The sequence below is a fragment of the Glycine max genome, chromosome 19 (genome assembly GCF_000004515.6).
Source record: "Glycine max cultivar Williams 82 chromosome 19, Glycine_max_v4.0, whole genome shotgun sequence".
Classification (NCBI taxonomy): domain Eukaryota; kingdom Viridiplantae; phylum Streptophyta; class Magnoliopsida; order Fabales; family Fabaceae; genus Glycine; species Glycine max.
Genome location: NC_038255.2, coordinates 5,210,770 through 5,224,373, shown reverse-complemented (window position 1 = coordinate 5,224,373; position 13,604 = coordinate 5,210,770). Strand labels below are relative to the sequence as shown.

Genomic DNA, 13,604 nt, shown 5'->3' with positions numbered 1-13,604 from the left:
ACTCCTTAATGAGAAGTTTACAAGATGTTGTTTTGGTGATAGTGAGGACAAGCATCAAATAACATGAATGATTATCTTATATGAGAACAAAAATGATTAATTTTAATTATTAGATTAAAATGAAATACTAAAATTAAAATATTTTAAATTTAAATTTAAATTTTATTTAACCATAAAATCAATTTTATTTACCAAACAAAAAATTAAATATTTTAAAGATTTAATTTATGTCATTTATAAAAAAAAATTAATTTATGTCAAGATCATCACCACAACCATTGCCACTACCATCACTATCATCATCATTATGATCACCAGTGGCGACAGAGACAACGATGATCATGTTGGTGGTGATGACAATGGTCATGACGTTGCTCACGGTGGTGGTGATAGCGGTTGACGGTCATGGTGGTAGTAGTGGTTGCGGTCATGATGGTAGTAGCGGTTGCGGTCATGATAATTGTGACGAAAATAATATGACTATGGTGATGGTCATGTTAGTGATAAGTTTGAAATATTTTAAGATAACATAAATTAAATCTTTAAGATATTTAATTTTCTATTTGATAAATCTTTTAGAGATTTTGTTGTTAAATAAAGTTTTAATTTGAATTTAAAATATTTTAATCTTGGTCTTTTATTTTAATCTAATAGTTGAAATTTATCATTCTTATTTTCACCTAAGATGATTATTCTCATATATATGTCCTCTCTTTGTATATATTTTTTCCATTCCTATATATAAGATTCAATATTTACCTAATTCATCATAGATTAAGAAAAGTGATTAATTTAGTTAGTAGCAATAAATTTATTTTAAATTTATAATTTTTCCTAAACTATCCATTTAATTAATATTTACCTCTCTTCTAATTGTTTGTCAATATATTTTTTTTCTTCTTCAAATTATGAGTATTTCTACTCTAAAAATAATTAATATAAGAAATATTATAGATTGAGTCTTATAAGAAAAAATAAATATTATTTTAAACTTGTATCTAATAAATAGGAACATATAGAGAGACATTACAATTTTTTAAAAAAATATTATTTGCAAAAAATGCTAATAGAAAAAATCTTTTTTCAAGGTCACGAACAGACTGACTTTTTATTTTTAACACCTTGATTTTTAAAATTTATTATATACATTATTATTTATTAAATATTTTATCTTATTAGTTTTAATTAATTAAATAATTACATTGGATTATATGTTTTTGGGCTTTCAACTTTTAGAAGTCAAACTCAACAGTAAAAACTGTCAGAGTTTTCTAAAACTTAGTTTTTGCTTGTCTCATTTTTTTGTCTTTGGCAACTGCGCCGTGAGAACAGGGAAAGGAAGAGTGCGAAGGAAAATTGCACAGTACCACCGTTATTTGCATGCTTTCCATGGAATCACATCTTTTGAGGTAAGAGGGAGTGAAATTATCTTGCTTATGGGTATAACATTAGTTGGGAGTAAAAAAGTTGGCCCTAGATCTTAATTGATTGTATATGTTTATGTTTGATTGTATGATATGTTTTAAATTCAATTGGACGGATTATGAATATCAATAGCATTTCATTGATACTATTTTTTTTTTAATGATTGAAGTTGTTTGTTTATAATCCGAGTGCGTCGCAATTTTTGTTCTTCTGAATATTTTGCTTGGGACTGAATGAATATTTCATATATGTTGACAGTGATTGCGAGAAAGGACAAGAAAAAAACAATAGGTGCGGTGTGGGTTGTCACGAAATTGAAAGAAAAAAAAAACAGAGACATGTGAAACTGAAACATGTATATGCATTAAAGTTAGGTGCAGCATCCCCAAATGTCCGTGGGTTATGTCATTTTTAGTTGTTGGATGTTGATACCACTGTTCTTATAGTATTTTTATATTTTTTTATTAATTTAATTGTTTAATGATTTATATATGTGTGAATACGTGCTTAATGTACTATTTTGCATTTTAAGTTTATCTACGATGAAACAAAGGTCTTGACAGGTTGGAATTAGCCAAAAGGCTTCCAACAATATGCGTTGAAGTTTGAGAATAGGATATAGGTGTTACGTGGTTTATTATTATTATTATTATTATTATTATTATATTGTTCCAAAATACTAGTTGATATTTATGATGTTGTAGTATTATTATGACATAATTTCAAATATTTTTATAATGTTGGAGACTGATAATGTTATAGTTTGATTTAATACATATGTGTATGTTGTATCCGGTAAATATTGATATAGATGTGATAATATGATATGTTTAATGTGAGTGAAGTATGTGTGCTTAAGATGTCATGGTGTATTTGTTTATATATTAGAAAAATGAGGACAAAACTTAAGTGAGGTTGAATCTTCCACGTGATAAGTTAATGAAATCATAAACATTTGTGTGAACCATGCATCATGACATATACATGTTTCCAAAAGTAAGTTAGTGAAATCATAAGCATATGTGTGAACCATGCATCATGACATATATGTGTTTCCAAAGGTATGTTTATGACTATGAGAGGATAAATCCTTAGTTAGGGTCTGACAGGCCTAAAAAGCCAAAAGATGTATTGCATGCTTCATATGTATCAATGCAACAAGTGTTTTCTTTCCTATTATCCTTTCTTATTTTAATTTCATTTATCATTCATTCTTGCATCATCTTTAGGGGTTAGGTGCTCGACAAAGGATAATCCTTAATAAAAATACAAGGAAGGTCTTACATGTATCAATTTTAAGGATTAGTCTCTCGACATAGGGTAATTTCTAATAGAACTAAAAGGAATGTATATCTTAATAAAATCATTGCTAGACATAGAATGATTGCATTATGCCCATGCATCAAAGCAAACATTTAGAATTAGAACTTCATGCATTTTATCTATTGAGTCTTTGCAAAGACATTTGGGAGATAAATAGGTAAGATAGACTTGTCATCGTGAGACATTAGGGGCAAGTATTCTAATAGATGTGGTTAGAAAAAATTCACCTAATTGATAGAGAAAAATCTAAAATAATACATCTTAGGCAAAAAAGGCATGCTAGGTCCTAACATTCTCATCTAATTGAATTTCCTATTATATCTTTTGTCTCTTATTAATATCTATTATTTTAGTTACTGTTTCTTTTTGCTCATCTTTTACCTCATCTCATCTTTTCCTCTTATAAATTAGAAATTATCCAACGCGAGTACAAAACAAAGTCCCTGTGGAAATCGATACTCAGACTTTTGAGTCTTTACTACTTGGACATTTTGGTACACTTGCCAAACGATCAACAAAGCTTCAACAAACTAAAAGTGAAGACTCTCAATAGATTACCGTTGATTACCATTGATGTGTAATCGATTACCAGCAACATAACTCTTGAAATTCAATTTGAAAAGTCATGACCCTTCAAAATATAATTGTGTAATCGATTACCAGAAATCTGTAATTGATTACCAATGAAGAATTTCAGAAAAAACTTTTTGAAAAGACACATCTCTTCAAACTATTTTGAAAAGGCACGAAGGGCCTATATATATGTGTGTCTGACTTCGAAAAATAAGAGAGTGATATTCTAAGAGAACTTAATTGCCAAATGCTCTTTCAACATCTCTTGGGAAAACACTTGCAAATCTATTGAGAATTTATCCAAGAATTTCATCTTGTATCTTCTTCTCTAAAAGAGAGAAAAACATTTGTACTTTCTTTAAAGACTTATCGAGATCAAGAGATCGTTTGTCTCTTGAATTGTGAGTTTCCTGAACACAAGGGAAAGGGATCCCTCGGGTGTTCCGAAGTTGTAAAAGAATTTTTACAAAGTTAGTGAAAATCTCAAGTGGGTTGCTTGAGGACTAGACGTAGGCACGGGAAGTGGCTGAACCAGTATAAATTGAGTTTGCATTTCTCTTTTCCATTATCTCATTTATGTTATTGCAATCAATTTTGTCTTGCATGTTTAAAGAACATTATTAAATTGATTGTTGCTTCTTCTTCTGCATTCTAAGCCTATCATTTAGAAGGGGGTTAAAAGTTTGTTAGTGGGAAATTTTAAAACTTAATTCACCCCCCTTTTAAGTTATTGAAGCCACTTGTCCAACACACTTGTCAAACGGTCAACAAAGCTTCAACAAACTAAAAGTGAAGACTTTTTTGGTGGTTTTTGGTTGACTGACCTCCAGTCCTTATCTCCTTCTTAAGATTAGGGCAATCCCTCCTAATGTGACATTCTTCCCACAATTGAAACAAGTCACATCCTTGTCTTTGGACTCAAATGTTGAATGATTAGCACAACCATAGTTTCCTTACCTTTGTGGGTTAGAAGGAGACGCTCTCTCACTCTCACCACTAGTAGGTTGACTAGAGATAGTCTTCTAACTGCTATAATAGTTGCCATATTGGTTAGCTGAAGCTGAATACGACTTCCTATGATTTTGAGCACTAAAGTTCTTATCTCTGACTAGGCCTACAATCATGTCGTGTCGTGTGTTTCCCTTGCCTTGCTTTCCTCATCAAAGATCTTACATTTGTTCGTATGAAAAATTGGAAAATCTCTTGGTAGTTAATGACTTGCTTGATCTTAGGTCACAAGCCATTGACAAACTTGACGCACTTTGAGCTTTCTCCTGTCTCCCCATTGTAGTGAGGAAAATATGCTTCTCAAACTTCATTGCATACTCGACTGTGGTCATGTTCCCCTATTTAAGCTCCGAGAACTCTATATCCTTGAATTTCATGATGTCCTCGGGAAAGTACTTCTCCAAAAAAATCTCTTTGAAGACTTTCAAATTGATCACTTTATTCTCAGCTAACAAGCATTCATGGGCATTCTCCCATCGAAACTAGGCATCCTTGGCTAGAAAAAAGGTTCCAAGAGCTACCCTGAGCATTAGGGCACGCCATAGCTTGAGAAATCTTCTTGATCTCCCTCAACCAATTATGTGCATCATTGGGGTTATATCCCCCTTTAAACATAAGCTGGTTATTCCTTTAGAACCTATCCAGCTCGTGAAACATCGGCCACTCCACTGCTGGCACTTTGATTCCTAAAGCTTGAGCTAAAGCCCACAGAGCATCAAAAATCACGTGATCATTCATGCCAATCATTACTTCTTGCATAAACCAAACCTTAGAAACAATAGTATCTTTGTTGGTCATCAATTTCCAACCTTGCTTTCCTAGCATGACAAGATTAAAAAGCGTGAAGATGCTTGAACCCTATACCTCCAAATTCTTTTTTCATTGTCAACCTCTCCCAATTTAACCGTTTATACCCTTGCTCGAGTGATTGTTACATACTACCCCACCAAAAAGAGTTCATTATTTGTTTTCTAATTCACCCTAAAGAGTAGATGGAAATAGAGAAATGCTTATACAATAAGTGGTATTGATTGAGCTACTAACTTAATGAGAGTTTCTTTATCCACCTTGGAAAGATACTCAGTGGACCAAGGATGAATACACATGGAAAGTCTATCTTTAAAGAAACCAAAGATTGATTTTTTCTTCTTCCAAATAATGGATGGAAGTCCCAAATACTTGTTTGTGCCAATGCTTTCTCTCACCCCTTGGAATGAAGAGATGTTTTGCCTCAAATTGTGAGAAGTATTAGAGTTGAAGAAAATTTCTAATTTCCAATAGTTGATTAATTGAATATAAAACTTCTTTCTACTTCTTGTACGAAAATAAATATAAAACTTAAATTCCACAAAAGAAATATGTACCAAAACTTAAGTTCAATATTCATTTCAATGCTAACCATAAAGAGAAAAAAAGAAAATGCATGCAACCATGGAAGAGAAAAAAAAATAATTACCATAAAAACAAAAAAAAAAGTTTGTAAGTATATTTACTTTTTTCACCTATATTTAATTAAAAAAAGGTAAACAATAAAACATACATTATATGTGTGGCCCGCGCATCCCGTGGGTTCCTTACTAGTAAAATGCATCTTCAATGAGTTTCTGCATCTCCTATTCCGTACACGTACTTACTTTTTGATTGATAACTTTTTATTGCTGTGAAGAGAAGACCAAGAGCTAAATTCATCCCCTCATTTTTCACTCCTCTCTTGTTCAACTAGAAGATTCAGTGTCTAAAGGTACATCAAGAACTTATTCTTATAAAATAGAATATACTTGCTTATATTATTTTACTACTTACTGGTCGAACTCCAGTATCTGCTTTCATTCTCTTGTTTTTCTTTACTGCGTTCTGTTAAATCTCTCTCTCGTTTCAAAATTTGGAATCTTTATTATGCTTTAATTACATTCTGGATTCTGGGGTGTCTTGAATTATCAATTTATCATTGTTCAGGTTTGTATCACTGTGCTAATGAACTGTGCTGAGTTAATTGCTGCAAAGTTTGATGCTTTTCTTCAACTTGAAAAATGGGTATTTTTTGTTTTTGAGAATTACTACGCTGATTTTAAATTGTGATACAATTATTTTTTGTAAGGTGAAGATGAGGAGTGGAAGTGTTGCACCTGAGGCAGAGAAGCTAGAATCAAGAAGGAACAAGAGAGTTGTTGATGAGAATGCTCCTTTGATACCAAAGGCTCAGGAGAGTGATTCTGCAGGGTTTGATGAGTTTAATGGGGCTTCATTCTCCGGGGCTGTTTTCAACTTGTCCACCACAATTATTGGTGCTGGAATCATGGGGTTGCCGGCGTGTGTGAAGAAGTTGGGGATGGTGCCTGGTCTTCTTGCTATAATCTTAACAGGTTTCTTGACAGAGAAGTCAATCGAGTTCATGATTAGAATTTCCCGGGCGGGGAATCTTTCTTCTTATGGGAGTCTCATGGGGGATGCTTTTGGGAAATATGGGAAAGCTTTGGTGCAGATATGTGTTGTTGTCAATAACATTGGTGTGTTGATTATTTACATGATTATTATTGGTAAGGACTGTGTTCTTAAGCCTATTGCTTCAAATTTCAAAGTTTATTAGGGTGGAGTTTCATTGTTGCCACTTGTTTTGGTTGTCCTTGATTGATTTCTCATCAATGTTGTCTAATTCAGTTTTGTGTTGTTCATGTTGAAGGTGACGTGATTTCAGGAACATCTTCAAGTGGAACTCACCATTCTGGTGTCCTTGAAGGATGGTTTGGAGTTCACTGGTGGACTGGGCGAGCTTTTGTTCTTTTGTTTACGACACTTGCTGTCTTTGCACCTTTGGTCAGCTTTAAGAGAATTGGTGAGTGTTTTTTCTGTCATTAATTCAAGTAAAAAAAAATAACTGGTGACTTATTATTTACTGTGTCACTTATCAAATTACAACTTTCTGAAAATGCCTGGCCATAAATTAGACAATGGTGTGAGGAAAATGACTGATCATTGAGATTTGTGTTTATAAATGGGTTTTTGACAACCAAGTTGATTTAATCAGGTTTCATTCCACCTTGTTTTAAACAATCTAAACAATACCAATATCAATTCATTATATTCCCCTCCTTAATTTCATCCTTTTCCATTAATTACATTCTAGTAGTTCTAATTTCCATACTGCTCATTTTTTTGTCATGGTTTGAAAATATATATTTTATGGAAGAAAATAAGGTTACAAAAAGCAGAAAAATTAGGAGAACTGTGGGCTGTTCTATTGCTGTGTATGTTACTTTCTTACAAATATGATGTGATGCTTGAATGACACAACAGAAAGTAATAGAAATGATTTAGATTCTTAGGACTATTCCATTGCTTTGATATTTCATACATCTAGCTTTTCATACCAACAAATTAAATCCATTGGAGTAATATTATTTGTGTTCTAGTTATGTGATGGGATCATTGGGGATTTCTAATCATGATATATCTAGGTTCATTTTTTATACTAATCGAAGATTTTATGCCCCTTCTCTGGTTTTTGCAGATTCATTGAAATTCACATCTGCATTATCAGTAGGACTAGCAGTTGTTTTTCTTGTCATTGCTGTGGGAATCTCAATTTTCAAGATTATAATTGGAGGCCTTGAGATGCCCAGACTCTTCCCGATCATTACAGATGTAGCATCAGTTTTTGAACTGTTCACTGTTGTTCCTGTGCTTGTGACTGCCTATATCTGCCACTACAACGGTATGTAAATTTTTTAGGCCTTTGTGTAGATTTCATTTCCCTTTGTTTTAGTTTTTATTCACATCATACTTATATAACTATAAGCTATTTAATAATTTGCATGAAAAATGTTGTGAGGTCAATCTGACAGCTACAAATTTGAAAATAAAATATCCTTGTTATTTTTGTTTGTTTCTTGCTGTACACCATGAGTTCAAATCACTTATTCATTTTATAGTTCATTCTTTGTTAACCACATGATGAATGTCTGTATATCTTTTGCTTCATATGCTCGGTTGCTTGAAGTCTGATATAGAATTTTCAAACTGATTCCCCATGGCCAAGTACTATTAAAAACGGACAACCATTGCAAAAGTTTCAGTTACAAAGGAGCATGACATGATTGCAGTTAGATATTTGGATTTTCCTGATTGCCTCATGGATATATGGTCTGATGGTTGTATTGTGTGCACTCTTTATTTTGCAGTTCACAGCATAAATAATGAACTTGAGGACTCCTCACAGATGCATGGTGTTGTACGCACTTCCCTTGCACTATGCGCTTCAGTGTACTTACTGACAAGCTTCTTTGGATTCCTTCTATTTGGTGAAGGAACTCTTGATGATGTGCTTGCCAATTTTGACACTGATCTTGGAATTCCTTTTGGTTCTGTGCTCAATGACGCTGTTCGATTTAGCTATGCTGCGCATCTTGTGCTTGTATTTCCAGTTGTCTTCTATGCAGTGCGCGTCAACCTAGATGGTCTCGTATTTTCATCATATAGGCCTTTGCGTCAAGATAACTTCAGATTTGCATCAATTACTATTTCACTTATTGGTGTTATCTTCCTGGGAGCAAATTTTATACCCAGCATTTGGGATATTTTCCAGTTTACTGGAGCAACAGCTGCTGTCTGTGTAGCATTCATATTTCCAGCCGCTGTCACTCTTGGGTGAGTTTGATCGCCAAATTCTTAGTTCAGCAATGAATTTGGTTTTCAAATATGGTTTTTTGTTGTATTTGGGTAAGTATCCCTCTAGTGAGTGGAATAGAAAATGTAAATAGAGAATACATATTTGATTAATTTACTTCATTGTAGGATTTTGTTCTTTAACTTACAGAGAGGAAATAACTAGCTAGGGAAGATCTCATTGACCTACTTTATATGGTAAACAATAACAGATTATGAATTGTCAAAATCCCTGACATAGCAAACTGCAGAAAGTGCTGGAAGTTGCATTCTGTCATGGTCTTCACTCTTCTACAAGCTTACCACTATAGTCTATACAAAGAAATTATGGGGAATTTTTTAGGCTTTACTAAGGTATAAGTGGAAGTAATAATTTTAGGATTTTGAGATAATTATCATTCCCTTATGTGATGAGTGATTCTAGAATGAGAAGTGTTTATTGGGCTTGGCTCTTCCAAAGTGAATAAGGGTAAAGTAATTAATTTTAGTCATTGATGAAAAAAATTAGCGGTTGATATTTCAACTCATTCTTGATTTGTTATGCATGTGCATGTAATATCGACTATTAATTTTCTCATTAATGATTGAGAATATTTAATTTACTTTCTAGAGTGAGTTGCTCACGAGGAGCTAAATCTTTATTGAAATGTTTTCTTCTGTTTCTGTGTCTAACAGCAACTTTCTCGTGCAAGAAAAATGGTTTGTTCTGTTTATGCCTTTTCTGCTAATTAATTAACAATTATCATTAACCATTTTTTTTTGTTTTGATTACAGGGATCGACACAACATAACAACTAAAGCTGACAAGGTTCTATCTGTCTTTATGATAGTCTTGGCAGTCTTGTCAAACGCTGTGGCTATATACAGTGATGCTTATGCCTTGATCAAGAAGAACAAAACTTATACATGAATGATTTCTTGAAACTTTCTTTGTAGTTCATAGTACAGGTTTATTCATACTTTCAGATGGGTTGATTGTAGAATAAACAAGAAGCCTTCATTGTAACATAAATATTCAAAAGTATGTGAAGGCATGGAAGTTTGCTATAGTGTGATCTTTGCTGTTGTAATTGTAGAGGTTATTGTTGCTATGCCTATATTTCCTAGATATAAGACCCATATTTGCTTGTATATGTGACGGTGCTTGCATTGGCTAAACATATTCTACATCGATACTTATATATAAGATCCATTTTTGTTCCTTTTTATAAGAACCACTTCAAAAAGTCTATTACATTAATTAATGACTTAAATATGTTTTTGATCACTCATATATATCTGACTTTTGTGTTTGATCCCTAATAAATTTTTCCTTCGCATCTATTCCATAATATTTGAAAAGTTTTGTTTTAGATTCCTGTTGTCAGTTAAGTGATTATTCGTGCGTTAAATATTTGATAGCGTGATTTGTAGCGGTTCAAAAATTGTTAGTATTTGTTTCAAAATCAAATTTAAATTTCTGACAATTGAGAATCAATCAAGTAAAAATAAATAAACTTTTCTTAATCATTTCATCAAACACCTCATGTGCCTCCCCCACCATCCCCTTCTTAAAAAATAAATAACAATAATTAAGAGAAGCAAAAGAACTTGAGGGCTTTGAGTGGGCCCATGTGGTGGGCCTTGTGGGGCCCAGGAGGAGGGTGTTGATACTGAGCTTATGGTGTTCGAGGTTGAGGTTGTGCTGTCAGAGAAGGGTGCGGTGGCGGAAGGTGTGTTGGCGGCCGATGGAGCGAGGGGGAAGGGGTGGGGGAGCAAAAAGGCGAGGGCAAGGTGGAGGGGCAAGACGAGGTGGATGCTATTGGAGTTCTCGATTTTGTTGCCGTGGAAGTCGATGGCGAAGAATGTCTTGATGAAGAAGTCTTCCTTGAATTTGACAGTGGTGTGGTCGATGGTGAGGTTGAGGACCTTGAAGACCCTGGTGATGACCTGAAGGAGGTTGATCCGGTTACGGGCACAAAGGATGAAGATGATGGAGTCGGTGGCATCGGAGTTGTTGAGGGCGATGGTGTAGGTGGAGGTGGATTCGTTGGTGGAAGCACACAATAGGATGCTCCGACCAACAACGATTACGGAACGGGGATGGAGAGCGAGGAGAAGTGTGTGAGAGAAGGGAATGGAACAAGAGAAAGTTGAATTGCAAATGGAGTGAGGAGGAGGTTATGGTTCGTGGAATTAAGGGTGTACGGAGGGGTAATTGAGTTGAAACAAATACCGATGATTTTTTACTGCCAGAAAATATAAATTTGATTTTGAAACATATACTAACGGTTTTTTAGCGGTCACAAATCGCATTATCAAATATTTAACGGACACATCATTATTTAATTGACGACAGAGATCTAAAATAAAACTTTTCAAATATCAAGGAACAGATTTGAAGGAAAAATTTATCAGGGATTAAATGCTAAAGTCAGGTATATATCAGGGATAAAAAACATATTTAAGTCTTAATTAATTTTATCCTATAATGCTCTTAATTAATCACAGTATTGTCTCCGAACACTAATTATTCCTTAATAAGAAATAACTAAGTAGAGAGAGAAATGAAAGATAATTTTGAAAGAACAATATACATAATTGACAAATTTAAAGTGATACACTAAATTAATCACTTTTCTTAAAAAATGAGAATTAGTTGAACAAGTATTATATATAGAGATAAAGGTAGTATATATAGAGATAAAGGTAGTAATAAGTAAAAACAAAATTACTATTTTTTTTTCTATTTCATTGAGTTGCTTTTATCGGTTATCTTATCAATTTACCAGACTACATCACATTTTGAATAAACATAAAGACAAAGTAACAAGAAACATGCTACAATAACACTTAACGTGCGTCACGTAATTGTTATATGATATTATAACAAGGTTTAACAGGAATATTGTAACACCCTCTACCACATACATATATGTACTAATAGTAAAAGGAAAACAAATTATAATTAGTTAAAAGTTCTTAAAACACATTTAAATAAAATCATTTCAAAATGGTAAAAGACTCACATTCACTTTTTTCGCATCATAATAAAGCTTGTGCAAATAAATAATAAAATTATCTCGACTCAAACAAGGTCGTCCAAGACTTCATGCAATAAATATAGAAACCTATGCCCTAATGTTACATTCTATCAGAGTATTGTGTTCCTGCATCCTCTAGCATGAGGTTCTCCATAGTCATTCATCTAACCATCTGCTCCCACGAACACAAAGTTCGAAATCATCACAAGATCCAAACACAAATAGCACACGGGGAGTGAGTTATCACATTCCTAACTAGTAGAGAGAAACGAGACAACTAGACATACATATCATGTAAATGAGATACAACTTACTTAAACATAACTCACGTAATTCCGCCACTTTGTCACATAACATCACATCACAACCCAACACGTCTCATTTATTTTCACATCATTCACGTACTCAAAGATCAAAACACAATATCACTAAATCAATCAATATCAATAAATACGCAAGCATTATGCAACAGATACACTAAGACTCTGTTGGACAAGTGGCCTCAGTTATCTTAAGAAGAGGGGGTTGAATTAAGATACAAAAACTATTCCCAATTAAAATTTAACTCTAGTTTTGGATTAACACTGCACCCTTAATATGAATTACTCAAAAGACAATTCAAAATAAACTTCTTTAAAGCAAAAGATAAATATCAATAAATAAAAGAAGTTTAAGGGAAGAGAGAATGCAAACTCAGATTTTATACTTGTTCGGTCACGTCCTGTGCCTACGTCCAATCCCCAAGCAACCCGCTTGAGATTTCCATTATCTTGTAAAAAGCTTTTTACAAACTCTGAACCACACAGAGACACCCTTCCCTTGTGTTCAGATATCTTTACTACTTAAGAGACTCCCGATCTCTTAAACAAATCTCTTTGAATAATAAGAAGAAGAATTTTCTCTCTTTAAGAGAAGGATATTACAATTGAAGATTGATCAGGATTCCTTATTGAATTTGCAAGTATTTTGGCCAAGGAATATTTTGAGAGTGATAAGACAATTTGGTTTTGAGAGGATAAGACAATTTGGTTTTGAGAGGATAAGACAATGTTGTTCAAAAAAACTCTAAGGAATTTCGTATCCCAAGTCACCTATTTATAGGCCTTTAATGGTCATTCAAAAACTTCTTGAATAGTTGTGACTCTTTGAAGTTATTTTCGAAAATTCCTTACTGGCAATCGATTACATAAATGTGGTAATCGATTACGTAGTTAGTTTTTGAAGAGTTGTGACTCTTCAAACTTGAAATTTGAATTTTTATGTCTGGTAATCGATTACACAAATGTTGTAATCGATTATAGACTCTTAAAATTTAAATTCAAATTTCTAAAAGTTGTTACAAACAGGTTTAACTTCTGGTAATCGATTACATACTGTGTGTAATCAATTACAGCCTTTTAAAATCAAATTCTAAATTTGTAAAACTGTTTCAAAAATCAATTTGGCCACTGATAATCGATTACATCCTTTGGTAATCGATTACCAGAGAGAAAATATCATATTTTTGAAATCTCAAAAAGCTTTTGTAAAATATCCTTTTGCCAAACTTGTGCAGCATCAATTAAGGAATTCTTTCTAAGATCCTAGGAA

At 33.2% G+C, this 13,604-nt stretch overlaps 1 protein-coding gene across 4 annotated transcripts; it reads left to right on the top strand.

The window, feature by feature from the left end:
* The first annotated feature begins 5,899 nt into the window (after nucleotides 1–5,899).
* On the top strand, nucleotides 5,900–10,158 carry LOC100791286 (amino acid transporter AVT6B). 4 transcript variants are annotated; one of them, XM_006603879.4, is made up of 6 exons: nucleotides 5,900–6,070; nucleotides 6,434–6,866; nucleotides 7,010–7,162; nucleotides 7,838–8,041; nucleotides 8,508–8,973; nucleotides 9,766–10,158. In XM_006603879.4, the coding sequence occupies exons 2-6, from the start codon at nucleotides 6,434–6,436 to the stop codon at nucleotides 9,899–9,901; spliced, it is 1,392 nt and encodes a 463-aa protein (XP_006603942.1). In that variant the 5' UTR covers nucleotides 5,900–6,070; the 3' UTR covers nucleotides 9,902–10,158. The 4 variants fall into 4 exon arrangements, with proteins under 4 accessions (XP_006603942.1, XP_006603940.1, XP_006603941.1 ...); XM_006603877.4 differs by having other exon boundaries at nucleotides 5,901–6,070; nucleotides 6,428–6,866; XM_006603878.4 differs by lacking the exon at nucleotides 5,900–6,070 and adding an exon at nucleotides 6,124–6,285 and having other exon boundaries at nucleotides 6,428–6,866.
* The last annotated feature ends 3,446 nt before the right edge of the window (nucleotides 10,159–13,604 follow it).